This window comes from Dipodomys ordii, unplaced genomic scaffold (genome assembly GCF_000151885.1).
Source record: "Dipodomys ordii isolate 6190 unplaced genomic scaffold, Dord_2.0 Scaffold83, whole genome shotgun sequence".
NCBI classification, from domain to species: Eukaryota; Metazoa; Chordata; class Mammalia; order Rodentia; family Heteromyidae; genus Dipodomys; species Dipodomys ordii.
This window is the reverse complement of record NW_012267299.1, coordinates 888,340-914,791: the sequence shown is the minus strand read 5'-3', so window position 1 is coordinate 914,791 and position 26,452 is coordinate 888,340. Positions and strand designations below refer to the sequence as shown.

The following is a 26,452-nucleotide window of genomic DNA, read 5'->3' as shown; positions in this document are numbered from 1 at the left end:
GGTGAATGGGGAAAAGAAGAGCCGCCAACCTGCCCATAGGATTTTCCTTCCACCCCTCAGGAGGACGGGAGGGGTGAGAACTTAAGCCGAGTAAGCAAGGGGGAGAGTCAGACAGACAGAAACAGTGCTTCTCAAGACAAAGGGCGAATTTCAGGAAGGACTGTGCTCTAACATGATGAGATGGCCTGAGGCCAGCTTCTCTGCCAGGGCCCTGGAGGATAAACAGTACCTCTGGAGAGATCTCCAGCTTCCCCCCTCCAATATTCCCACTGCTTGTAATGTGGCCCTGGTGACTCTCCAAGGGCCCCCCAATGCAGAGACTTCTTGCTGAAGCAAGACCAAATCTGAAGCTCCCACTGGAAGAAAGAGGTTGGTGATAGGAGTGGGGGGCGGGGAAGAGGGAAAAGTGGGGGGAGTCTTCCCTTCTCTTTGAGGTTTATAATCACTACAAAGCTGGCAGGAAGCAGTGTATTCACAGACCAGCCTAGACTTCAGCAACCTGGTTTCTGATGTAATTGAACTCTCCCTCTAGAAGCCGAGGGCCTGGTAGCTTGAAGGGAAACAGGGCCTACTTGACTGGTTATGTAAGAGGTCCACACCCCGGCATAAACAAACCCCAACCCGCGAAGGCAGCTCTCTGCAAACCTGCTGCCCGCCTTGTCTGGCCCACGCTGGGTGCCAAGTTCTCACCTGTGCGAGTCAGGTAGAACCTCTCAGTCCAGAAACCTCTTCACCAGGGCTGGGGAGGTTGGCCTCACTCATCCATTCACTCATTCATTCGGTGTGCTTTGTTTTAAAGCTTGAACTTTATGAGTGTACCAGCAGGATTTCCTGGGAATGACGAGCCATCACCAAAATGGGTAAGGCTTAGAGTTCCGTTCCCAGCAGCCTGATGGAACAGTGCCCGCCCATCAAGGTCACCAGTGGCCTTCCTATGACAGGACTGTGGGCAATTCTGCCCATAGTCTCTGTGACCCACAGCAACAGCTGCTACAAGGACACATTCCGTTTTTGCTCTGAGTTGCTCGGGCACACACTCTATGGTGTCCTCTCACCTTCTGGAGCTTTCCTTCACAGCCCCATGACTGGTAGGCTACATCATTCCAGAGGCAATCTTCAACTTCCCATCTTTCAACTCATTCCCAGGGTCATCTGACATCAAAGTGTCACATACACCATGCAGCGTCTCCAGTCCACATCTCTCTACTAAAGACAACCATCTTCTCCTCAGTATCTCCACAGAGCTGTCTAGAAGCCATACAGGTCCAAAACAGGACGCTTTATTTCTCCTTCTACATCTACTGTCTTCTCAGTAAATGGTAACTATGGCTTCTCTTGGAGTTACCCTTGACTGTTTTCTTTTAACATTTAAACACATACAAACACACACACACACACACACACACACACACACACATTAAGATTCTTTTCACCTCCACTGCCACAGTAGAGATTATCCTAATAATGTCCAAACTGGTCTCTCTGGCTTCCACTCTTGGCTTTCTGTAGCCTACAATCCTTGTATAAAGGAAATTACCTCATGTCATGCATATAAAGTTTTCCAATGACTTCTGGTCTCATTCCCAGTAGAAGCCAAACTTACTAGAACCATCAGTGCTATCACTTAACCTGCCCCTCTTCTACCCTCTCTGAAGCCTCATTGGCTATACTCCAGACACACTGGCCTCCTCGCAATCTTGTGCCTCAGGCCATCTGCAATGTGCTGCTTTTTCCACCTGCACTGATCTTTCCCTAGATAGCCAGAAGCTTGGCTTCCTTGCCAACTTAAGGTTTCTTGGCAAATGTGCCTCTATCAATGATCCATCACAGTAAGAGCCATTATATGTAAGATGGCAGCCATTCCATCCCCTGCTGTATCTTCTCCTATACCAGCTGTCATCCCACTAACACATAGTCAACTGACACACAGTAGAGACTCATGGGAAGAATGAGTAATATCTCCTTAAAAACAGAAATGTGTAACAGATACAACTAAGAGAATAGTCTCTTTCAATTTGTGATATTTCTCCAATTCTGTAGGTTTTCTTGGGCTTGGTCCAGCCATTCTTGCTCTGTTCCAGAGTGGAAGGGAATGGTATATTTCTTCTATCACTCATTCATTTCACCAAGTCATTCTTTTTACTGAGTATTTACTGATTTCTAGGTACCGTGTGCACCTGATCCAGCCCAGGCCCCTCAGCTTAAAGACTCTTAAACCAAACATCCTCAAAGTGCAGTCATTATTGAGTATTCCCCAGGAAGTCCCCTGACAAGTCTCTGCACAGGTCAATGCTTTCTATCTCACAGCCTTCTTCATCACCTCTATGTTTACCTGGTGCCTGCACCAGGTAAATGATGACAAGAGAGCATCACTTTGCTCCTCTTCGGGAAAGTCGCTTCCTCATTCTGTCAGACCTACAGATTGGGCAGAATAACAGGTCCCAAGTATTTCCTGGATCCTTGGTATCTGCAGGCCAAGAATAATACCCTTTAAACCTTTTATTTCAATTATCAGATTCGTAGCCTTTTGCTAAAGGAATAATGGGACAATTAGGCAGATTTGTAAGATAAAGGCACTGAAGAAAAGATGAGAAGACAAAAGAATCCTAAGAGAGCAAGTAGAAGAAAAATATAAAATAGTGCAAACACCAACATATATGGGCCTCCTGTTCCTCACAGGGCAGAGGTATCATCCCAATTGGACTCATCAGTGTGCATTATGAGCCAGATGTTATGTATGACTTACCTATATGAACTTATTTCATCCCAACATAATCCTTGGGAGCTACATTATTCATCACCTCCATTGAACAAATACAGTGCCATTTAACTCACTTCCCAAGGTCATTCAACCAGTAATCACCAACTGTATGTAGGCACCCTGCTAGGTGGTTCCAAGCACTTTAATAATTGGGGATACAGAGTGTCTTATTTGGAAACAAAGAAAATGGTATTTGAGCAATGTTTGGTATTTTCCCATTAAGAAGTCTCATTAATGTGTTACAGTGTGTCTTGTACCTAGGTATGTTTATCTACTTCCTGGTGACTTGCTGCCAGGATATGACAGTGTGAGGGTTGCTTAGAAAACATTCATAAAACAGTAAGTATGTAATTTTATCTTAGTTACTAGTACAACATTCAAAACATTCAGGAGAAAACACTGAAAAGAAAAACTAATATTACAACTGCTATCTCTATATGATAAAGTATATAGGTGGTTTTTATTTTCAACTTTTTGCTACCTGTAATCGCTAGGATCCTTAAGAATAACCATGTTTAGCAAGGCACTAATGGCTCATGCCTGTAATCCTAGGCTGAGAGCTGAGGATCGCAAGACAGTCTGTGACACTCTTATCTCCAATGAACCACACAGTAAAAAAGCCAGAAGGAGCCCTTTGGCTCAAGTGGTAGAGTGCTAGCCTTGAGCAAAAGAAGCTCAGGGACAGTCCCAGGCCCAGGACTGGCAAAAAAAAAAGAACCATGTTTACATCTAAACTAAAAAAAAAAAAAAAGCTGGGCATGTTGCCTCATGCCTGTAATCCTAGGTATTTGAGAAACTGATACCATGAGCATCATGGGCCAGTCCAGGCAAACAAGTCTTCACAACCACATCTCAGTGGAAGAAACTAAGCATGGTGGCACACACTTGTCACCTAAGAAAAAGAGACCCTATCACAAACTAACATGTTCAACAAGGACTGGATGTAAGACTCAGCATTAGAGCTTCTGCCTAGCCAACAAGAGGTCTGGAACCACCAAAAAGAAAAAAAGAAAAAAACGATACCTTTAAAACGTGCTGTTTTTTTAAATGCTGTGTAATTTCATATAAAAATTGATCTTTATCACCAAATTAATCATATGATAAACTTACATATAACATAGGTCCTCTTTATTAAAAGCTGAAAAGCAGGCATATATGTGTGTATGCATGAAACATATAAGTATATATTTGTAGATACACTATGTTTATACATATGAAATATGTACGTGTATACTTGTGTCTGTGTGTGAAAATAGAAATGTTTCCCTGAGTCTATTTAGTGTTGTTTTTAACCATCTGCCAACTATATTCTCCTTGATCTTTAATCACAAGGTAGTATAATATTCATTGTGAAAACAAGAAAGCTAAGAAAGGAAAGGCATGTAGCTCAGAGGCAGAGTACTTGCCTAGCATGCATGAAATCCTGAGTTCAATCCCCAGCACCACTAAAAAAAGAAGAGGCATAAAAGAGAAGCTGGAAAGACTGATTGTCCCACCACCACTGAGTGAATTAACCAGGAGGTCAGCACCAGAAACCAAACCCATCTTTTGTCACTGCTGTATACTGTCTCTCAATTTAAAGGGACCTTTGCCAAATCATGAAATGTACAGAAAGCCCTTTTCCCCTGTAATCCTAGCCTGATTCAGAAGAAAGAAAACACCTGCTGTCACAATAAAAGTGAACATTTCCAGAGGCAACTGGAATTTATCTCCTTGGCCATTCCTCCTTCAAGGTCCTCTGAGTTTTTTTTCTGATATTAGTCTTGGCATAGAAAATCTCTTGGCTTCACTTTTCTGAGTTGGACCTGAGGTTACAGAAAGGATCCATCCAAATTCCAAAATTATCCTCAGCCCAGGAATTTCCTGTGGGTCCCATGTAAGCAAAGTTACTCTGTAGACTTTTGTTTGTACCAAGAGATGTTTGAGAGCAACCAGGAAACTCCTGTCAACCACACCAGAGCCTCTAACATCCATCCAAATGCCAATTGCCCCCCTGGCATTTACCTCACCTTCTGGGGATGCTACAGAGAACAGAATTCTGGGACAAGGCCATGCCTCCAGCCCCACCTTGTTCCAAAAGAGATGTTAAGGTCAGAAGTCAATGGATTCCAGAAGTGAGAGCCATTTCTTCAGCCTTCTCCCTGGAAATGATGTTGTCAATTCCTTCTCAAAAACAAGTACAATTTGGTTTTTCTACAATCAAATCCTTTCTTCTGGTTTAAAAGACTCAGTTTCTCAAAACTACTGAAGAACCCAAACCCTTTCGCCTATAATAATGTCTGAAACCCACAGAGAAAAGGGGATGAAAGAAGAAAACTTAAGTCCTCTGAGGTCAATAACAATTTGCCCTAAATCTTTCAAACTACAGTAGTTCAAAGTAGCCTTACAGAGTACATGATTGTGCTCAAGAAAGATCTTGCAAGAGATATATCTTGTTTCTGCCATTTCTTCTCTCAGGCAATTGAATAAATAAAAAATCCTGAGATCTGTGTGCACTTATGTGTGATTAGATTTAATTAACAATTCCTTCTTGATTCAAGAGCTAAAGAAAATTAGCTCATCTGAAGAAAAAATTGGCAAGTGAGGGGTGGAAGGGAACAACACACACACACACACACAGAAGGGAACAACACACACACACACACACACACACACACACACACAACCAAAAGAACTCAAGTATGAAATGGCAGGACTTTTTTGAGAACACTTCAAGCAACTCTACAAATATAAACATATGAGAAGGATGCTGTTAGGTCATCACAACAAGGAACAAGGTAGATAGTTCAAATTCTTCTGTAATGTCTCCTATGGAAATACACTGACGTGCAAAAATAATTTTGTTCAAAGTCATAAGGAACCTCAATTTCCCAGCGCTCATCTCTAGAGCCATATATTTATTTCATTGTAAAGGTGAAGTTCAGAGGGGTTGCAGTTACATGTCAGGTGCTGATTACATTTCTTTTTGAACTCCCTCCCCAGAGCCGTATATTTTTGTTTCCCAAATTCTGCCAAAGTTTACTGAGTTCAACCATATAAAAGGAACTCTGCTAACAAAAGAAAGAATTATCTTTGGAAATGTAAATTCTTTATGTGTCTTCAACAAGAACATTTTGAGTGACTGAATGAATAATGAAAGCCAAGTACTCTCTGGCATACTTCCCAATTGCTCCAAGTTTCTTATGGTTGAATTCCTGAATCCTTGTTCCATCATCATGAGTAACTCCGGACAGATGTGCATGAAAGAGAACTGGATATGGGATTTACTTGAATTCATCATCAGGATTTTCCCATTGTCAGGGACGATGGAAATCAGACAGATGAGACTAGTGGTTTCCCTGCCTGCGGAAAGTAGTATGAGACAGGGTGGGATCCATTCTGAGAATAGACTGTCGCTGTATCCATAAGAGGCTCTGAAGGAGATCACCTTGTAGGCTGTCCCCATTCCATCTTGAGGACAACCATCACTAAGCAGAGAGAGCAGAGCTGGGCAGCAGGGCTAGGGTCTGTCTGCTAAAGGCCTCAGAGAGGAGCTAGTTATGGCTAAGTGGAGAATCTGTAAGTGGCCACAGAATGCACCATGGTACAAAGGAACAGACTCTATGACCAATATTTCTGAGAGTAGCATTAGGCCAGTGGCCAGGGGCATAGATCCCAAAGGTCTATAGTATGGGAGCTAGAGTGAAGCAAAGTCAGGATAAAACCAGAAAGACAATCACTCAAGTCCTACCCAAAAACCAGGGAGAAGATTTCAGTGGCAGACTTTGGTCACAGATGTCAGAAGACCCAGGAATAATTAACACCTATACTTCTAGAAAGAGCCTGGGCTAGTTACACCACAGTAGAGTCCCCATGAGGATCCAGAAGACACTTTGTAGATTCAAGAACCAGGCCCCTCCCACTACCCTCAACAGGAATTGGCAAAGAAGGTGGGTGGAGAATGGCGGAAGAAACCTGAAATGCTACTTAAAGCCACTAAGCAGTTACTGAAGATGACAACATTATTACATCAGACCCAATTTGCTATATTAAGCTACAATATACTCTTTCCCCTCTCTGCCCTACTGCCTGCCTACAGGGTAGGACTTGCTTCATGAGGATAATAAAAAATAAAGAGTAAATCACCTGATATTTACAGCATGTATTCTGTGATCTAGGCAATGGAAATGTGAAAAGGTATTGGTCAGCCTCTTCCTCCAAGGAATTCCTGCCTTCTGGTACAGATATCACTGGTAGTCATGATACAGAATGAGAAGGGCTACCATAAAAACACAACAGACAAGCCAGGCACAGCTACTCAGGAAGCTGAGATCTAAGGGTCAGTTCAAAGCCAGCTCAGGCAGGAAAGTCTGTAAGATTCTTATCTCCAGTTAAATATTAAAAAGCTGATGGTTGAGCTGTGGCTCAAGTGGCAGAGAACCAGCTTTGAGCTGAAAAGCTAAAGGACAACACCTAGGCCTGAGTCAGGCCTCAGCACAGGCACACATGCAAAAAAGTTGGATGAATATTTGTACACAAGCCATGAGGGGTCTGTAGCTACATTGTCTGGCCAGGCCTTGCTATGGGCCTCCTCTCCTTTGTTGACAAACAGAGGTCTCCAAGTAGGATCTTCACTAAAAGCTAAAGAAATCTTACCAGGTGATGTCACCTTTAGGAAAATATTTCTCTTCCTTAATGATTTTTATATTGCCTCCTATGGCAGTTTCTGGGGGAATTCCCTAGGGAATTTCTAGATTGACTACACCCACACATGCACTCACATATCCATCTCTTTTCAATGAAACTTCCTGAAAGGAAGAGAATTAATAAGTGAGCTCATTCCACACACAAAAAATTATTAAATTGTATGAAAAGTCATCATACCTCTACATATTCACTATGTTCAAAGTTGTTTTTCAAATCAGATACCACACTTCATCTATTAAATAAGCTCTTTTGTTGGTGGTGGTGTGGGTCTTAAACTCAGGGCCTGGGCTCTGTCCATGAGCATTTTTTGCTCAAGGCTAGGCCCTTACCACTTTGAGCCACAGCTCCACTTCCAGTTATCTGTGGCTAATTGGAGATAAGAGTCTCACTTTCCTAGCTGGGCTGCCTCTGACTGGCAATCCTCAGCTCTCAAGCTCTTGAGTAGCTAGGATTACAGGTTTAAGCCAAAGTGCTCAGCGAATGAGCTCATTAGTCAGTCATGGGGCCTGAACTCTGGGCCTGGGTGCTGTCCCTGAGCTCTTCAGCTCTATCAAGGTTAGCGCTTTTATCACTTGAGCCACAGCGCCAATTCCAGTTTTTTCTGCTTATGAGGTGCTAAGGAATAGAACCCAAGGCCTCATGCATGCAAGACAAGCACTCTACCACTGAACCACCTTCCTAGCCCAAATGAGCTCATTTTAAAAAGCCCAAACAAACCACACATAGTGGCACACACCTGTAGTCCCAAGATTTGAGAGAGTTCTTTCTGCTACCCCACTTCCTATTCAGAACTTTGCAAAAGCGAGAGAGAAGCCAGGTTACATACAACAGTTCCTACTGACCACACGGTATCGGCTCATTGGAGTTTGCCACCCCCTACCTGTCTTGCCCCTAAGAAAGTGTGGAATGCACTAGGAAAAAGTTTCTCTCAAGTCCAGGGTTTTATCTAGGCTTAGATTAACTCCCTACTGCCTCTGCTTCATTTCTCTTTTCTGAGTCTCCACTCCTTAACTAATAAGTGAAGAGAACAATTACATCTAATATGCAAGTCTTTTTAAAATAACACATGTGGGAAATAATTTATAAGACTTATTCAAAACTTTCCTTATTCTGCTGTGGTTTTCCATTCTTTGTGTTTCCTACTATAGCCTTTAAATAATTTTTAAACATTTTATATTAGTCTATTTACCACTAATATAATATGTAAACAAAAGAGGTATAGTTAGCTTAACATTTTGAAAGATCAAAATCAAAACCACATAGCATAGGTTCTAAAGTATATGCAAAAGAAAGAACTCTCACACAAGACAAGAAGGCAGAGAACAGAGAAGAGCCAGTTTGGCTCTTTTATGACAACCCTCTTTTTAAAATATATTTTTTTATTGTAAAGATATTGTACAGAGGGGTTACAGTCACATGAGCAAGGCAATGAGTCCATTTCTTATCAAGCATTGTTACCCCCTTCTTTGTTCTTCCCCTACCATCCCTTCTCTCCCCACCTCCCTTCCCCCACTCCCTGAAGTTGTAAAGTTCATTTTTCCACACAGTGTCTTGTACATCTCATTGTTACAGTGGGTCAACCTGAATCCTTATTTCAGCATTTTGAACAACCCTCTTTTGATAACTAATCAGGGTCCCACAAAAACCACCTTAATCCTTTTCATGGGAAATGCCTAGAATGGTGGAGTGACTTCCTGCTAGGCTCCACCTCTCCTTACCATCTCTTAATGTCACCACATTGTGCTTCACATCGGTGGAAATCCCAAGAACCTAACACAGGAACCCTCTCAGGATACACTTAAACCATATCCAAATCATAGCTCTCTCTAGGCCTCAGTTTCTTCATCTGTGAAACAGCTCACATTGATAATAGAGTTATTTCCTGAATCAGACATCATATCCACTACAGTTTAGCAAAATGAAGTCATTATAAATAATAAAGTGTCAGATAATGTTAGTTATTGTCACTATCACTACAGCAAATGGCTGCTCCCTGAGCTTCCCAAGGTTGTCAAGCTTTCGGCCATGTTGCCTCCTTCGGCAATCACAAATTGGTTTTGTACCAGAAAAAGGAAAAGCAAAGCGAGGGAAGGTGGGGAGGAAGCACTTCTTCACACGTGCCATCACTAAAGAGGGAGGTGATATGAGCTGGAGTCAGTCAAAATGACTGAAAAACGGGAAATGTCGCCCAAGTGGGTGAAAAGCACATAGAAGAAAATATTTCAAAACTTCTTGAGACCTGCTGATGTCTGCTAAAATATGCATGTTTATAAACTGAATGATAATTAAAGGAGACAGCAGTGAGGTCCAGTCCCCATAGTTTTAATTAATCTTTAATCAATAAACAGTAAACTTCTTGGTAGAATCTCCTGCTGAAAGCAATGAAACAAAAATCCAGGCATTCCTAGCAGCCTTAAAGCGGAACGATAGTGGATTCTGGAGACTCCAATCATTAACCACTGAGCGCCCAGAATGGCCTATCCAGTGCTGCCCAGGTAATGACAAAGGACAACTCCTGAGATGGCCTCTCCCCTGCCCCCAGGTCTCACTGCCAACTTGGTTTCAAGGACATGATGTGCTGATCACTCCCAGAGGAAGTACTTCCAATGACATCCTCTCGCCTTCCTGACAGCATGAAGGTAAGACAGCACATGCTACATCATTTTGAGTTTAAATATGATCTGGAAGGCTTTCCTTTCATTACCAAACCCACTCTAACCTCATTCTCTAAATCTGCCAGTAATGTGCTGAAACTGGGTACATATTAAGGAACTGTGGGGGGAAAAAAAGCCAGGCAAGAGCACTAAAGCATTCTAACAAGGAGGGTCCAGAGAAGGAACTATTAATACAAAATAGAAGAGGTTATTTCTGACCAAAAACAAGACAGGTCTGCTGTAAAACTAGAAATCCCAACCCTTCAACTTCTCCTTCAAGATTTCTCAGGTGTTTGGAACCTATAGCTTAGAATGATGTTCATGATCATTAGAAGGAAGGAAAGAATCAGAGAGAAATTCAAGCCCACCTAGCTTTTGAAAACTGATGACAACTTGGGTACCATTCTCTAAGCAATAAAACCATATAATTCTTCAAAAAATGCCCACTAGGTTGTATACTCAAGTCTCTTGGTGTTTTTTCTACCTGATGGAGGTGGTATGTCGGGGTTCAGGGAGATGTAAGATCCTTTCATCAGGGCACATCTGTCAGGGTCATTATTTCCCCTACCCTCTGGACAGAAGGTGACACTCTAGAAATATTTGTTAAGCATGTGAATAATTTCCTCGCTTCACCTCTTACAGCCCTGTTGTCTTCACCTGGAGGTGAAGGTGGTTGAGCCAGGTCATTTCTGCTGCCCTTTTGACTCTGAAGGTTTCAGATTCTGGGACCCTGTCCAGCACTCACTGCTTATCCCTGTCTTCACAACTGGGTTGCCACCATTTAATGGAGCATGGTCTAACAATCCTTTAGTCCCTGCTACCAACTTAATTTCAGTCCTCCTTTGCTTATTAGCCACAAAGAGTTAAGCATTTCTTTGTCCCAGGTACTTGCTTTCACTTGAATCAGGTTTAATTTATACATAGCTATGTGATGACTTTCTGCTGGAGCTCACACTGGCTGTGGTCCAAGTTTGGATTTAAAGCAAGAGTGTGATTAATGTGTTGCCTACCTCTCCACTGGACTCTCAAAATGCCTGCTCGCCTTCTAATAAGTGATCCTCCCTCCCTCCATCCAGGTTCTTAGACTGCCTGGACTCCCAACAACATAGGCACCTAAGTAAGTTGACTGGACAACATAAATACAAACATAAAGCAGACTACTCTCCTAAATGTAAAGGTAAAGCCAATTACTGCCCAAATGTAAGTAAGTGAGAATCAGCTCAGAGGCGTGGCAATGTCACAGAATGATTTACTCCTCCAACACTTCTCGATGTCCAACTAGCAATATGTGCTCAGAAGTGTTCAGGACTAATGCATCTCCTCTCCCAGGAGTTAACTTGAATTTTTTTTTCTATTTGGGAATAACTGTAGATTTACAGGAAAGCTGGAAAAAAATTTAAAAGAACATCACAAAGAACACTGCGTACCTTCTACCCAGATTGGCCTCTTATTAACATTTCACTCAGCTTTCTTTTAGAATCCAAGGTAACTCTAATCAGTGCACAATTCTGCTTTCTTATATGTATTTTTCCCAGAACCACTTAATGGTAACTTGTATATATCATGTCTCTTTAATATATGACTGTATCTCCTAAAGATATATGGGCTTCTTTGATTTTTTTCCTCCTTCCTTACAATATCTATACAATTATTAAAATCCTATAAAAAGAGAAAGAACTTTTTTCTCAAGTATAAAATGTTAATTTTTAAACATGGTAATAAGGAAACACCATGTTAAATACAAACTATGAAGTCCCTAGTAATGACATTTCAAGGATGGTGGAGGAGAAGCATGGTTTCAGTAGAGATTTCCTACTACCCTTGGACTACCAACTCATTCCTGGAATTAGCCTTGATCCCTGCCAAAGCAAGCAAGCAAACACCTGTATTTTAGTTCAGAATGAAGATCCTTGAAGCTAAGCAATCATGTGGCAGTCATGCTAGCATTGCTTCTCCTCTGGGAACCATACAGAGTAAGTTCCTCTGCTCTGTAGAATAGGTTAGCCCCCGCCCCCACCAATGCTATAGAGATAAGCCACTTTCAGAAACCACTCTTCTTCTAGAAAGTGCACAAAAACTTTCTCCTTGCATTAAAAGTAAGTCATTATACAAGTCCCCACATAAGACCTGATGTGAAGGGTTTGGGACCACCTTCCTTGTTTCCTTACAACCTCAAAATGGAGCAACTGCCACCTGCTGCTATGTGCTCAACCACCTGCTATGTTCATCCAAAGATGAAGCAGTAGCTTCTCTGAGCACTTCTACTCTACCAGAACACGGACCTGCCCCATGGTTCCCAAAACTCATACCTACACAAGAGCCCAGCAAGTAAGAAGGAACGAGCCATGAAACCCATTTCTATGATTAATCATGCTACACATAAACACCCCTTCTTTCTTTGGCTGCAAATGATTTTGCTTATTTAGCTATTAATTTTTAGTAAACTTTATCTGACTATATCCCCTGGTGATACGTAAGTTTTCTTATTGAAACTTTTTGTTCAAAATCTTTCTTTATAACAGCTACAAAATCAACAAAATAGTATTTCTTAGGTCCATTTTTTTTCAATAAACACATGCTTGAAGAGTAAAGAAAGAAAAGAAAAGCATCAAACAAATGAGTAGTTTTCCAGCCTGTAGGTATGTTGAAATCAACAGCATTCTTTATTGTCAAGGTAACTCTGATTAAATGAATCCAAAAATTTACCTTCTGCTAAACTCCCCCCCCAAATGCCACCCAACTTCTTTAAAAAAAGGGGGGGGAAAAAAAAGTGAGAGAGAGAATGGCACCTAATAACACAAAGGTAGATTTTAAAGTGAAAGAAACATGGAGTCGATTTACCTCTAGAATCCATAAATAAAGTATCTTTACTGGGAGCATTTTATAAAGACATGTAAAAACAGGAACTTCATTGAAAGCCAGGCTAACAAAGAAAGAAGGAAAGGTAAGAAAAAGAAGCTGTCCTGTTTGGCTCTGCAGGGAAAACAAAAAGCATAGTGCTCTACCTTGCTTGGATGCCCTGCGCCGAATCTTCATTTTGGGAAAGGAAGGCCACGAGTAGTTAAAAGGTGAGTCGGAGTCAGAATCCATTGTTTTGTTTGGGTGAAATGCTCAGATTAAGCAGAGGAGACTCAGGAAGAACTCGTGGCCCGCCAGGAGGCAAGCCTCCCCAGTGATGTCAAAGGAAGGAATGAGGCTGGATAAAATAGCTCCTAAACACAGGGAGGGAGAGGCAGTGTTTTGCTTCCTTCGGGCGTTCAGGCATGTAGACCAACAAGGAGGCTGTAAATATTAAAGCCAAACTAGGGAAGGAAAAAGGGGGAGAGCTGGGGGGAAGCTGGGGGCTTACTGATGCATCGCAGTCCAGTTATTCAAAAGGTCATGGGGAGCAAATGAATCATTAACTCCCCTCTCCCTGTTGCTCGAAATGGAAATGAAGAAGGTTAGGTAGTTGGGAACTGAAAGGAGAGCTGCCTGTGATTGAAGAAAACCCTTCCAACACCGGCGTTTGTTTGGCTAGGGATCTAAAGCATCATTTCTCAGAAAAGCCACCTCACCTAGTGTGAGATAAAGACTGAGGTTTGCATGTGCAGACAGCCAGAAAACTTGGTCCACAGGCAAACAAGAGCCAGCAGACTTGGTCGGCAGCAAGGGGTTGGGGAGCAAAGGGGAGAAGCAGGGAACTCTTTCCACAGCACTTTAGTGGTTCACACTATCAACAGCTTGGGAAGCTTTTCAGATGGAAAAACCGAAACAGCTTTGACGTTACAGTTAACAATCTAGTCTCCTGGGTCCTTTTAATCCTAAAGTGGTTGGATGCTTTGATAAGAGAATTCTATTCATCTCGTTAAATCTGTGCAGCCCTCTACTGTTGTTTTAAGCATGATTGGGGCCATCTCCTGAATTGTCATCAAGTTTGGCTGTCAATTATAAGGATTTGGACAGTTTTATAGCTTTAATCTCAACTTTCAGTCCATCCCAATAGAGCTAGTGACTAAAACTGGCACAAACCAACAGTTCTTGCAGCCTCCCTGAACATGTGCTCAGTGATTAGCATTCAGTAGAAGCTCAGCACTGCCTCCCCATAAATCAGTCTCACTTCTCCACTTGTACAGGCACAGATGCATGTGACCCAAATAAAATCAAGCTCAGCAGCCAAAGTCTGCATAGGAAAAATAAAAGTATATCGTACAAAGACCTCTTTAAAATATTTCTTTCAGTAGCAGAAAGATATATAGCAAGATGTGATGTGTTTTGTTTCCTGAGGCTGTGTGATGCACATATAAACAGAAGAACATCGCAAACAATATAAGCATCTATTCAACCCCTCAGATTTGGAAATTGACAGTGTGTATCTTCATTAACATTCATCTCTTTACTTCAATTATTTCTCAAATTGTTGGCACTATTATGCCAGGCAATGCAAGAAATAGCTACACAGCCTTCTCTGTGGTAGCTGATTCTGTCTGATTGGGTAGGGGCATATAAGGCATACAGGCAGAAGGGGAGAAAGGGAGAGATCACTTGAATTCAAATCAAATTTACGTAAATCATGATTGTGATTTTATATGGTTACATAATGATACAAGAACAAACTACATCTAGAATGTATTAAATGAATATATTAAATGAAAACAAAAGCTTTATACCTAATGACCTTATATTTAAAGACTAATTACAAATTTCCTTAATCCACTGGGTACAAGTATAAAGATAAATTATTCTCAACTTCATATCAGGTAAAAGAATTTTAATCCATATTTCTCTTTGTGTGTGTGTGGGGGGGTGCTCACACGCGCATGCACGCAGGTGAGAACAGGTGCCAGTCCTTGAACTCAGGGTCTGGGCACCATCCCTGAGCTTTTGTGCTCACATCTAGTGCTACGCTACTTTAACCCACAGTACCACGTCCAGCTTTATGGTAATTAATTGGAGATAAGAGTCTTACAGATTTTCCTGCCTGCACTGGCTTTGAACCATGATCTTCAGAATTCAGCCTCTTGAGTAGCTAGGATTATAGATGTGAGCCACCAATGCCCAGCTCCAAATTGTAGTTTGAGGCCAGCCCAGGCAGAAAAGTCCCCATAACTCTTTTTCCAGTTAACCACTCAAAAACTGGAAGTGGTGTTGTAGCTTAAGTGGTAGAGTACTAGCCTTGAGACCAAAGAGGCTCAAGGACAGGTTCAAGCCCCACAACTGATCAAAAACAAATCTTATAAGGTGTGTGTGCGTGTGTGTGTGCATGCGTGCGTGTGTGCATGCGTGCGTGCGTGTGTGTGTGTGTGTGTGTGTGCGCGCGCGCGCGCCAGTTCTAGGGCTTGAACTCAGGCCTTGGGTACTGTCCCTGAGATTTTGTGCATTCTACCACTTGAGACACAGCTCCACTTCGGCTATTGGAGATACAAATCTCACAGACTTTCCAGCCTAGGCTGGCTTCAAGCCATGATCCTCAGATCTCAGCTTCCTGAGTAGCTAGGATTACTGGCTTGAATCACCAGCGTCCAGCTCTTGTGAGTTTTTACATTCAGTATATTTGAAAACTAGTATATTGCCTGAGAAACTGCGGACATTTGCTGAAGGATGAGTAATTCACACTAGTTGTGACCATCTGTAGAATAAGAACCTTGATGTGAGAACAGTTGCAGTTTTACTATCTGCTGATTACAAACACACATCTAACAACAACAAAAAGCCGTATTAACTCTCTCAAAATGTTAAAAAAAAAAGCTTACAGTTTTATCATTATAATACCTAGATTTTTAAAATCACAGTATCTATGAGTAAAAAACAAAAACATAAAGCTACCCTTTGCCCTCTGAAGCTCAGGCACTGGGCTATGCCCTGGTCCACAGCACCATGGCTGCTTCTCAACTATCTACAGACCAAAGAAAGGGATCTACCCTCACAGATAGACAACTCCAATTAAGATGCTGGAACAGGATATTGTTATCTTTCTACAGCTCTACTGCCCAAGAATCCTTAGAGATGCAAATGTTCCAAGGCACTTAGACAGAACCCAGTCCTCATCCTGAATTGGTAGGAGTGATTTTCAAAAGTTCTTGTTTCACTAATAGCCTAAAGGATGCCACACTAAGAAGGAGACATAGTCTTAATTATCATTACAAGTAGAACATACACTATGAGAATTTCAGGTAGAACACACTAATGAGAAACTAATGAGAAATGTGACAAAGTCACATCAGAGACTCTGATGGTGAAGACAGAAGAGTGTGGGGTAGAATTTCTCAGACAGCATCCCAGGAAGAATGTTCAATAAAATGCAAATAACCACATTCCTGCACTGAGCCTGATGAAGCAAGATCTCTGAGGGTGGTCCAGGCACTAACAATGAACACCACCCCACTGCGGGCAATTCTGACACTCCATGAAGATTTAAAGTCACTAACCCAGGAAAAAGATAAACCCAGTAAACAAGTTACCATAGCAAGCGGCTCCTCCCTTTACCAATAATGATAGATCAGAACAGAGAGAAATGAAAAAACTTGTTAAAAAGCATTTGTTAGTTGAGATGTCAGACTGACTCATGTTCACCTAATTGCCCCAAAACACAGTCTTTGTTCACCCCTTAAATAACAATTATTGATAATAAAATTCTTCCAACAATAAAACTATTCAACCAATGCATATGAAAATATCTCTGATGTCAAGAGCATCCCAATGTCCTCACTTGCTTTACTATTAACCAATATTTTAAAAGAATGGAATGATAGTATGACCAGCCATGCACCGTTAACAGCTAAAGTGAAGTAGAAAGTATTTGTGCAGCCTATCTCATTTTCTTGCTCACTAGCAGACTTTATCCTAATTGTTTCCAAAGTAATTGAGAATAAATTTTCTATTTCATCAATATAATTACATTTACATAAATTCAGGATGCGATTTACATCTCATTAATATTCAATGGATACATTTCTTTGCTTTGTCTCACTGGCTGATTGCAATTACAGTTGACAGAACTTAATGACAACTCTCCAGGCCACCTTGCCACCCATTAGCACACAACCATTCCAGTATAAGAAAATGAATGACTCTCCAGCAGATACTTTATCTTACTGTGCCTCCTTTAATTAGAAAATGCTTTAGTTAAGAAAATCACCTTCATAAGGTTATTATTATTCAGAATAGACCCTCTGTCTTGAAGTTTCATCTTTCTGCAAAGCACATAGAGAATGCTTCCCTCCATCTTCTACATGTCACTTGCCTTTCTCTTCAAAGGAATATTGAGATTTAGATTTGAGGTATGATATTCCTGGAATATTTTTATCCCATTATGGGAACCCAAATGCTTTCATTAAATATTTTTTATTGTTACTATAAAGGTGATATCCAGATATAAAGGGGTTACAGCTTAAGTCAAGCAATAAGCACATTTCTGTTTGGACAACACCACCCCTTCCCTCACTCTCTCCCAGTTTTTCCTTCCCTTATCCACCTACAAGTTATATAGTTCATTTTCACCATAGTGTCTAGTATCACTGCTACATTGGATCACCCTTTGTCCCCATTTCCGTGCCCTCTCTTACCCTCCCAAAGACAGATAAATGAACAAACAAGACAAAAATAAAATTTAAAAAAACTCTAGTTTCCATTTCCTGGTTTCATTTTGATAAATATTATTGTATATGATCAGAGGTGCTGCACCTTTGTGATTTTGCCCTAAGTACCCTCCTTTGGTCTCACTGAATATGAATGCCTAGAGTTCTGTCATGTCCAGTTGTATTTTAGATCTAGCTTCTACATATGAGAGAAAACATGCACCATTTGTCTCTCTGAACTTGATTTACCTCAATTTCCCCAAATTCCTTTATTTACATTTTATTGTACAGGTGATGTACAGAGGGGTTACAATTACATAAGTCAGATAATGTATACATTTCTTTTTGAACAATCTTACCCCCTCCCTCATTTTCTCCCACTTTTTCCCCTCCTGACCCCTCTCCCTCCAAAGTTGTAATATTCATTTCCAAAATAGTGACTAGTGAGTACCACTGTTGAATTGGTTCACCCTTTGTCCCACCATTTCTGTGATTCCCCTTCCCTTCCCCAAATCAGATAAACTTATATACAATACAAAGTGTACAGAAATAAAAAACAGTGACATCAGGGAATAAACCAAAGGCAAAAAGAAAGAAAAAAGTAATTGCTAACAGTACAATTTTTAAAAATTGCAAACAGTATAATTTTAAAAATACAAAAGTTTCTTGTTTCCATTTCAATTAGCATAATTTTATATGGTCATATGCACATAGCTATTGAGCCATTGTGATCCTCTCCTAAGAATATCCTAGACATGCAGCCTGTATTTCTTTGGGTCAGGCTTATTTCACTTACTATAATTTTTTCCAAGTCTTTTCATTTCCTTACAAATAGGGCAATGCCATTCTTTCTGATGGAGGCATAGAATTCCATTGTGTATATTTTTTGATCCATTCATCCACTGAGAGGCATCTGGGTTGATTCCATATCTTAACTTTGGTAAGTAATGTTCAATGAACATGGTTGTGCTGGTGGCTTTAGTGTGGGCTGGTATGTGATCTTGGGTAAATGCCCAGGAATGGGATTGCTGGGTCATGAGAAAGTTCTATGTTTAGTCTTTTGAGGAACCTCCATACAGCTTTGTAGAGTGGTAGAACCATTCCAACCACAGTGTTGTAGCATTCCCTATTGACCACAACCCTGCTAGCATCTGTTATTGTTAGTTTTCTTGATAATAGCCATTCTAACTGGGATGGAGTGGAATCTTAAAGTTGTTTTGATTTGCATTACTTTTATGGCCAGAGATGTTGAACATTTCTTCATGTGTCTATTGGTCATTCTTATTTCTTCTTCAGAGAAGTCTCTCTTTAAGTCTTTAGCCCACTTATTAATGGGGTTATTATTTCTTTGAGGATTTGTTTGGGGAGGTTAATTTTTTGAACTCTATTTTAGATATGTGGTCCTTGCCTGATGCCTAAGTAGTAAAGATTTTCTCCCATTCTATGAGCTTTCTATTTATCTTGCTAGCTATGTTCTTTGCCCTGCACACACTCTGCAGTTTAATGCAATCCTATTTATCCAGCCTTTCTTTGCCTTATTGTGTTTCTGGATCTTTATTTGGGAAGTTTTGACCTGTGTCAAGGAGCCCCAATGTTTCACCTATCCTTTCCTGTAATATTTTCAGAGTATCTGGTCTTACATTGAGGCTTTGATCCATTTGGAATTGATTCTGGTACAGAGTAATATATAAGGATCTAACTTCAGTTTTCTGAATGTGTATTCTGCCAGTTCTACCAGTATCATTTGTTGAAGAGGCTTTCTTCCATCCTGTGCTGTTAGCTAATCTTTATCAAAGATTAGGTGGCTATTGGTCCGTGGGTTCATTTCTGGGTCTTTGATTCTAGTTCATTAGTCCTCAGGCCTGTTCTTTTGCCAGTACCAAGCTGTTTTTATTACTAAGGATTTGTAATTTGAAGTTTTTAAGTTGAAGTTTGAAGTTCAGTATTGATAGTCTTCCAGCACTGTTCTTCCTGCTAAGGATTGTTTCTGCTATTTGGGGTCTTCTATTATTCCATATGAATTTGGGGACTGTTTCTTTTATATCACTGAAGAATGCTGTTGGCATATTGATGGGTATTGCATTGAATTTGTAGAGAGCTTTGGGCAGTACTACCATTTTCACAATGTTAATCCTCCCAATCCAGGAGCATGGGAGGTTTTTCCACTTCCTTAAATCTGCTTTAATATCTTTTTTCAGGTTTTTAAAGTTTTCATCACAGAGGTCCTTCATGTTTTTGGTTAATTCTAGATATTTTAATGTTTTAGGCTATTACGAAAGGAGTTGCTTTCCTGATTTCAACCTTGCTGTTCTAATTGGACCCCAAATTCTTTAAGGGTAAAAATTGTGTCTTACTCACACTTTTAAGGATCCCATGCTAGAAAGTAAAATTGTGAGTTTTGGAGACATATGTCAAGCAGCTCTCCCACTCATTAGTATCCCTAACCAAGTAAGAACCTTGTCACATATGAAATAAGATCATAGGTTGGGAGAGATGGGGGAGAACAATGAAAGGGGTGACATTGTACTCATAAACTAACACGTTTAACTGAAATGCCTTTGTACAACTAAAGACAATTAAAAAAAAATTAAATGGGACCATAAAAAGATCTATACTTCAGGAGGTGATTGTAATGTTTGAATCAGAGTATGAAAATAAATTACTTAAGAGAAAGTCTCAATATTATTTTAAATATGAAATTGAATTAAGTTTAATATTAATATTAAATATAGAGTACAAAAAAGCTTGAGGTGTAAAGCTTCCTACATTGTATTTTTCTACACATATTCGCTAAAGCATTCATAGATTCACCTCAAGAGTAACAGTTTGATTTTCAAAACTGTAACAGGATTATATGCAAGGAAGTTCCAAGAAAATTATACCAAGAAAGAAAGAAGGTGGAAGAAGAAGAAGGCAAGATGATATGATGATATGAATTATGGACACCTGGATATAAGGAACCCAGGTGGTAGGAGAAGTCAAGGTAAAGGCCACAAGTGTCCACAGAGGAAGGGCAGAGGGATAGGCAGGAAAGTATTTCTCATTGTAGGAGGAATTCATGGGTTTAGGGACAGCACTATCTTAAAATTATACTTTAGGTTTTGATTGATCCTTTCCAACTCCAGTTTTCCAAAATCTTTCAATAATTTGCTTTACATATCCTAGACACTTTGTAGAGTTTTATTAATTTTACAATTTTAAAGTTTATCAACTTGAAAGTTCAAACTAATGGTCTGTATACTTTCACATGTAAGTCACTTCACATATAAGTAAGTTAATAAGTTAAAAATGAACATTTAACTTACAGATAATCTAACCATGAGGTGTCAAATTAGCAAAAAGTTCAAATAATTGATTTTATATCAACTCTACACTTTCAATTCCATGTTTTCATAGTTCTGAACCTAAAGTTCCTATAAACCGGGATGGATAATCCTGGCTTTAAGGAAGGTGGGCTTGCCCTAGAACAAATGGGATGCTTTTCCTTGTAGGACTTCTCAAATGGCAACCAAAAAACATCGATATCTTAACCTACATGTACACACATTCCTCAGAATGTTCTATGTGAATATATATTAATTAAGCTTTAGTACATACTGATAGGCCAATTCTAACCTAGTACTGAAACCATGGGAAAATCTTAAAAAGCCCTTTTGCCCTACCTGCTTTGCACTACTTTTATCATCAATTTTAGAAGTTAAGCAATAGATGGTAACACCTCTGACATAGTGGTCAGAATGTTAATGGTTGCCAAGCTGCTTTTCAAGAACCTGGAGAGCATTCAAACCTGCTGGAACCAATGACTCTTCCTTTAGGGCTGTACAAGAATAGAAAGGGTGACCATCTGACATCAAAGTCCTAAACAATGCTGTCCTTAGGTCATACTCATGTATCCTGAGGGCATGTGTCCTATGACGAGACAAACTGTGACTACACAAGCACCACAGGCCACTAATTATATCACTTTATCCAGTCACCTTTCTTCACACTTCAGAACATCTGTTTCTCTAAGGATAAATACCTCTAAATCCTGTTCTTTGAGAGGCAGATTTGAACCATAGGACTGCCCAATTGTCACATGCAAATTCTCTCATGGGCAGTCTCCTTAGCACAATTTGTTGCTTCAGTGACTGGCATACTACACAACAGACAAAATGGCCTTGTTCAGTAATATTACTATATGGATACTTCTATCTCTCTTCCTGCTTATCTTTAACTCACAGCCAAACAAGGAAAACCCTAGCCTCTACTGTCCATAACAATCAGTATTTAATTCATATTTAATTCTTCGGTTCCAGAATACCTATGGAATGGTGTCAGAATCATGAACCTGTGTTCTTGTGAGGAAAAAAAAAACTTTATTCACCACAGATCAGTTTTTCTGAACATTATTTAAGATTCTTCTTTACAAACACCACTCATCTTCAAAGTTATTTAGGTCTGTACCTCATCCTCCAAATAACTGTCCTTAATAAGTTCACTTATACTTTTTTAATGTAGTTAATGATTGGTCAAATTCTTTCATTCCACACTGAGATCATTCAACCTCATTTTTAAAAATTTTCCACATTCAGGTTTACGCTATGTGCTAAAGAGTTCTATGGATTTTAACAATCAAACTGCCATGTATCCTCACTGACAAATCATAAAGAATACCTTCATTGCACTATAAACATACACACACACACACACACCAGTGAGGATATATTACAAGGATACAGGAGCCAATTAAGAGTTTCTGGCTATTAAAGCTTGGATGCTTTCACAACAAAGTAGTACTCGATTATTAGTAGTATTAGATTATTACTCAAAGTATAAAATAAGAGGGCTTCAAACTACAATTTCAGTCTCCTGAGTAGCTAGGATTATAGGCATGAGCCAACCTAGATTTGGGGGCTTGTTTGTTTGCTAAATCTTACATCTTTGAGCAAACAATAAGCAGAATATCAGATTCATAATTATACCAGACAAGCTTCATGGCCTCCCACAAAGCTTTAGTTTCTTCATGCAGTCTTTCTTTCTTTCAACCTATGGGATAAAAGTTGTCATTTTCTTTTCCATAAGAACACTTCCAATGATCGCATTTTCAATGTAGCTTTCACATTTCACAAAGAAAATTTCCCCCAATGTAGCATGTGAAAGGAAGAACACTTTTGATAAAGGAACCACACTGAGTTCCCAGCACACCGCAGAATTCCAGTAAGTCAGCAGTTTTCCTCCCCAAACAATTTCTGAAACCTCAACAACCCCAAGAAGACTTCGTTGATGTGAACAAAAGAAAAAAATCTGAGTCTAAATTTATAAAAATCACGTTTCAATCTCAATTGTCTTCTTGAAGTTTTTCTCTATTCCTAGCCTCTTAACTTAAATTAAAAAAAACATATTAATGAAATAAGCCAGACCAAACAAAACGTAGGCTTCATGGTTTCCCTCATTTGTAATAACTAGACTATGTCTAGGATAGTTCTAGCAGAGGATCACATTAGCTCAATAGCTATGTACATATGACCATATAAAATGATGCTAATCGAAATGAACTCCAAGATATGAAAACAAGAGGGGTTTCTTTGGGGGGGGTAGTGTACTGTTTACAGTTATTTCTTTGTTCTTTCATTTTTTTTCCTATGTTTTATCCCTTGTTGTCACCCAAAAAGAAAAAGAATCTACAGAAGCGTCTATAACTTTAGGGGCAGGGAAGGGAGGGGGGGGAGATCTGCCAAAACTTTAGGTTTGAAAACTTACTTTTCAGAAAGTTAAAAGCTCTTTGTTAAGGTTCTCTCTCCCTCCCCTTTCTCCTTCCTGGTCAGGTTTCAAGTAAAGTTCCTAATATTTCAACATAGGTAGGTATGTGCTGTTAAATAGGGGCAGCTTCCACATACATTGGCCAAGACCCTGGCTCCTAGGGTTTCCATATTAAAGATCTTGTTTGGAATCATCTCAAAGCTAACACAGGTGACTTAAAAGTATTATAAGCATTCATCCTTCTTTAGCATTAACTTCCAAACTATTACATTAAAATAAGAAGAAATGGAAAAGCAACCTAATTAGTTCTACTTATCTGGTTGTTTGCCAAACAAGTTCTATTGGCTGCATTGCTTCCAGCCAGCTACTCCTCGGCTTCAAGGCCTGGACCTCTGCCAGGATTCCACTCTTGGAGATCTTGAAAACATATTTTAGGCTACTATTCCCAATGTTCAGCTTTACAACAACTGTTCCTTTGGATCTTCCAATCACTTCTTACCTGTTTCCCTCTGCTAATATTCCTCCTAAATGTTCCACATTGGGTTTTCTTTCTCCTCTTTGGTTATGAAGGTTTATGCCTCCCAGGTTGAGGAATCCCAACCTTGGGTCCTGCTGTTGGTTTCTCTTTCTGCTTCCTTCTTTTCCATTTGTCTCTTCCTTGTTGTTTGCTTTATCAAGTCAGCTTTCCTTCCAAGTCCAACTGTGGCCCATCTTGCCTATCCCAACACCCATCAAGAGACTTTCATTTCTTCATATTACCTAGAAGTAGTGAACTATACCACCAATGAAATTATTCAAAACCCTAGAGAATAACTGCAATATGAGCCCTCCTATGTGTTGACAAGGCCAGTTGATAAAATCTACTACATATTATTAAAAGGGGAGGGTGATCTGATTAATACAAACTTGGGAGAAGCTACACTCTCCCTTTCTTCTGGCAAAATAACATACATTGCTTTAAGCTACTTTGAAAATGGAGCTTACTTAAGGGAAATAATGTTAAATAATGCAGAACATAAATTCTATTCTTTATATGATCACAACTATGAGAGAAAAAAAGCAGTAAAAGAAGAAATAGTCAAATGTAATAGTAATTGCCTTTGGGTAGAAATTATAGGGTTTTTTTTTCTATTTTGAAATTTGTAATACTTCTACTGCAAAAATATTTATCACTTCTGTAATTAGGAAATACTGCATTTTTTGTTTTCCCCTAACGGTTTGTTTAGCAAGATGCTGTGCTTAAAATCTGTGCCAAACTCATTTCTCTTCAGTTGCAGACACAGTGGTGCTTCATGCCAGAGCTCTGAGGTGTCAAGACTCCCTGAGCAAAGAGAGCAGAGGGAGCAGACCCCACCCCGCCCCCACCCCACCACAATGTCTCACTCCAGCTCCCTGCTACCTTCCCTATGAGAAAAGTTAAAGCATGCTCACATAGATCTTGTTTTGTCATGTCAGTTTCATCAAGCCTTCATCTTTCCATATAAATAATCATATGTCTCTCTGTGTCTGTGTCTCTGTCTGTCTCTATGTCTGTCTGTCTGTCTCTCTCTCTCTCTCTCCTTCCCCCCCCCTCTCTGTCTCTCTCTCTCTTTGTCAGTACCATGGTTTGAACTCAGGGCCTTGTGCTTGCTTGCTCAGCTGTCACTCTAACACTTGAGCCATACCTTTAGCCCTGCCCTTTTACTTTTAGAACTGCGGACTTGAGCCAAATGGACCCCTTTCTTTCTTCTTCCCTAACGTACTGGCCCCCCATCATTTCATCTACTTCTTCTCTTCCATCACTTCCAAATGCTTGGCCTGTCTTCCTTCCTAGCTATGTAGATGATGAGGGAATCCCACATCCTACTTTTGACAGCAACAGTATCAGATCTCAGCCCTTCAACTGTGATACATCCTTCAGGACAAAACCCCAGTCCCCAGACAGTGCGGCCATCACTCCTGAACTCAACATAAAGATCATTTTCCCATCTACTACTTACTGCAGAGGTTTTGGGATCACTAGCATTTCCCCACCCAAGGCATTATTCCTACAACCAACCAGTAAGAACACATAGGGAACTGGTTCTGGCCCGCTCTGCCTACCATCATAATTCAATTAAAAAATTAATCATTCACTTCTTCAGTCACAGTGGCCACCCATCCCATGCTCAGTAGACACAGGTGGCTGTTGGCTACAATTTCTGACAGCAAAGCCCAGATATCACACAGAAAATTCTACTGGAACAGCACCAAGCCAGTTTATGAAGCCACACTGGACTGGCACTACACAATTCTGAATAATACAAATCAGCAAAGACGTATCTCTGCATGCTTTCTATCAAGGGTTTTTTCCGAGATTGGACCAAATACAAGTCTTCATGAAAATGAGAGTTTTCAAGTGGCCTCTGGGAGAGCCACTTCCCACTCCCTGCTTGGCTTACCATCTGGCTACTGCTCACTGACTATTGGCCCATTCTCTATCTGAGAGAGTTCCTGTAAAATCTATTTTCATTTTCTTTGCAAGGAGTTTTTTAATCCCAAAACTTTAAATGTAGAACAAAGCCAATGTTGGCACCAGAAAAACTCATCCCATTTCATAAATCACTGGATGAAAGTCACACATTTCTTCCTTCATGGTCTCCCTCATATTTCTCCTCCTCCCTCTCCTCTCCCCCCCTTACACACACACACACACACACACACACAAACAGACACACACACACACAGAGATATAATTGACAAATTACTCAGCTTAGGTTGGGCTAGTACAGTTGCCATAGCAAAAATTTTCTCTCCCCCAACCAGTTCACCAGTTTGAAGACTGGAGTAGAATTTTTGTTGTGTTTTCTTTAAAAACCTAAAATTAACATAATCCTACTATGTAATACTTTCAACAGCTAGCCTCCTCCCTTCAGCAATTTGTCTCGGTAAACTTGTTTCAAAGCTAACATTCCTGAGGCAATTTGTAGATGAGACATCGTGTGTGTGTGTGTGTGTGTGTGTGTGTGTGTGTGTGTGACAGAGACAGACAGAGAGAGAGAGAGAGAGACAGAGAGAGAGAGAGAGAGAGAGAG

General features: G+C 40.2%; 1 protein-coding gene and 1 long non-coding RNA gene across 3 annotated transcripts in view; one reads left to right on the top strand and one right to left on the bottom strand.

The window, feature by feature from the left end:
- Arhgef28 (Rho guanine nucleotide exchange factor (GEF) 28) overlaps window positions 1-26,452 on the bottom strand; it is a 164,995-nt gene that overhangs the window by 99,333 nt on the left and 39,210 nt on the right. The window contains exon 1 of one of the 2 annotated variants that reach the window (XM_013025295.1): window positions 13,107-13,339. The exons of the other annotated variant lie outside the window; for it this stretch is intronic. Within the exon in view, the coding sequence (XP_012880749.1) occupies window positions 13,107-13,191 (85 nt within the window). The 5' untranslated portion in view covers window positions 13,192-13,339. Of the gene's footprint in view, window positions 1-13,106; window positions 13,340-26,452 lie in introns of those variants that run through there. 2 annotated transcript variants of the gene reach the window in all.
- The window catches only part of LOC105992433, a 20,410-nt gene continuing 3,955 nt past the window's right edge, over window positions 9,998-26,452 (top strand). The window contains exons 1-2 of the long non-coding RNA XR_001175407.1: window positions 9,998-10,086; window positions 13,081-13,169. This is a non-coding gene — a long non-coding RNA (uncharacterized LOC105992433). The remainder of the gene's footprint in view (window positions 10,087-13,080; window positions 13,170-26,452) is intronic.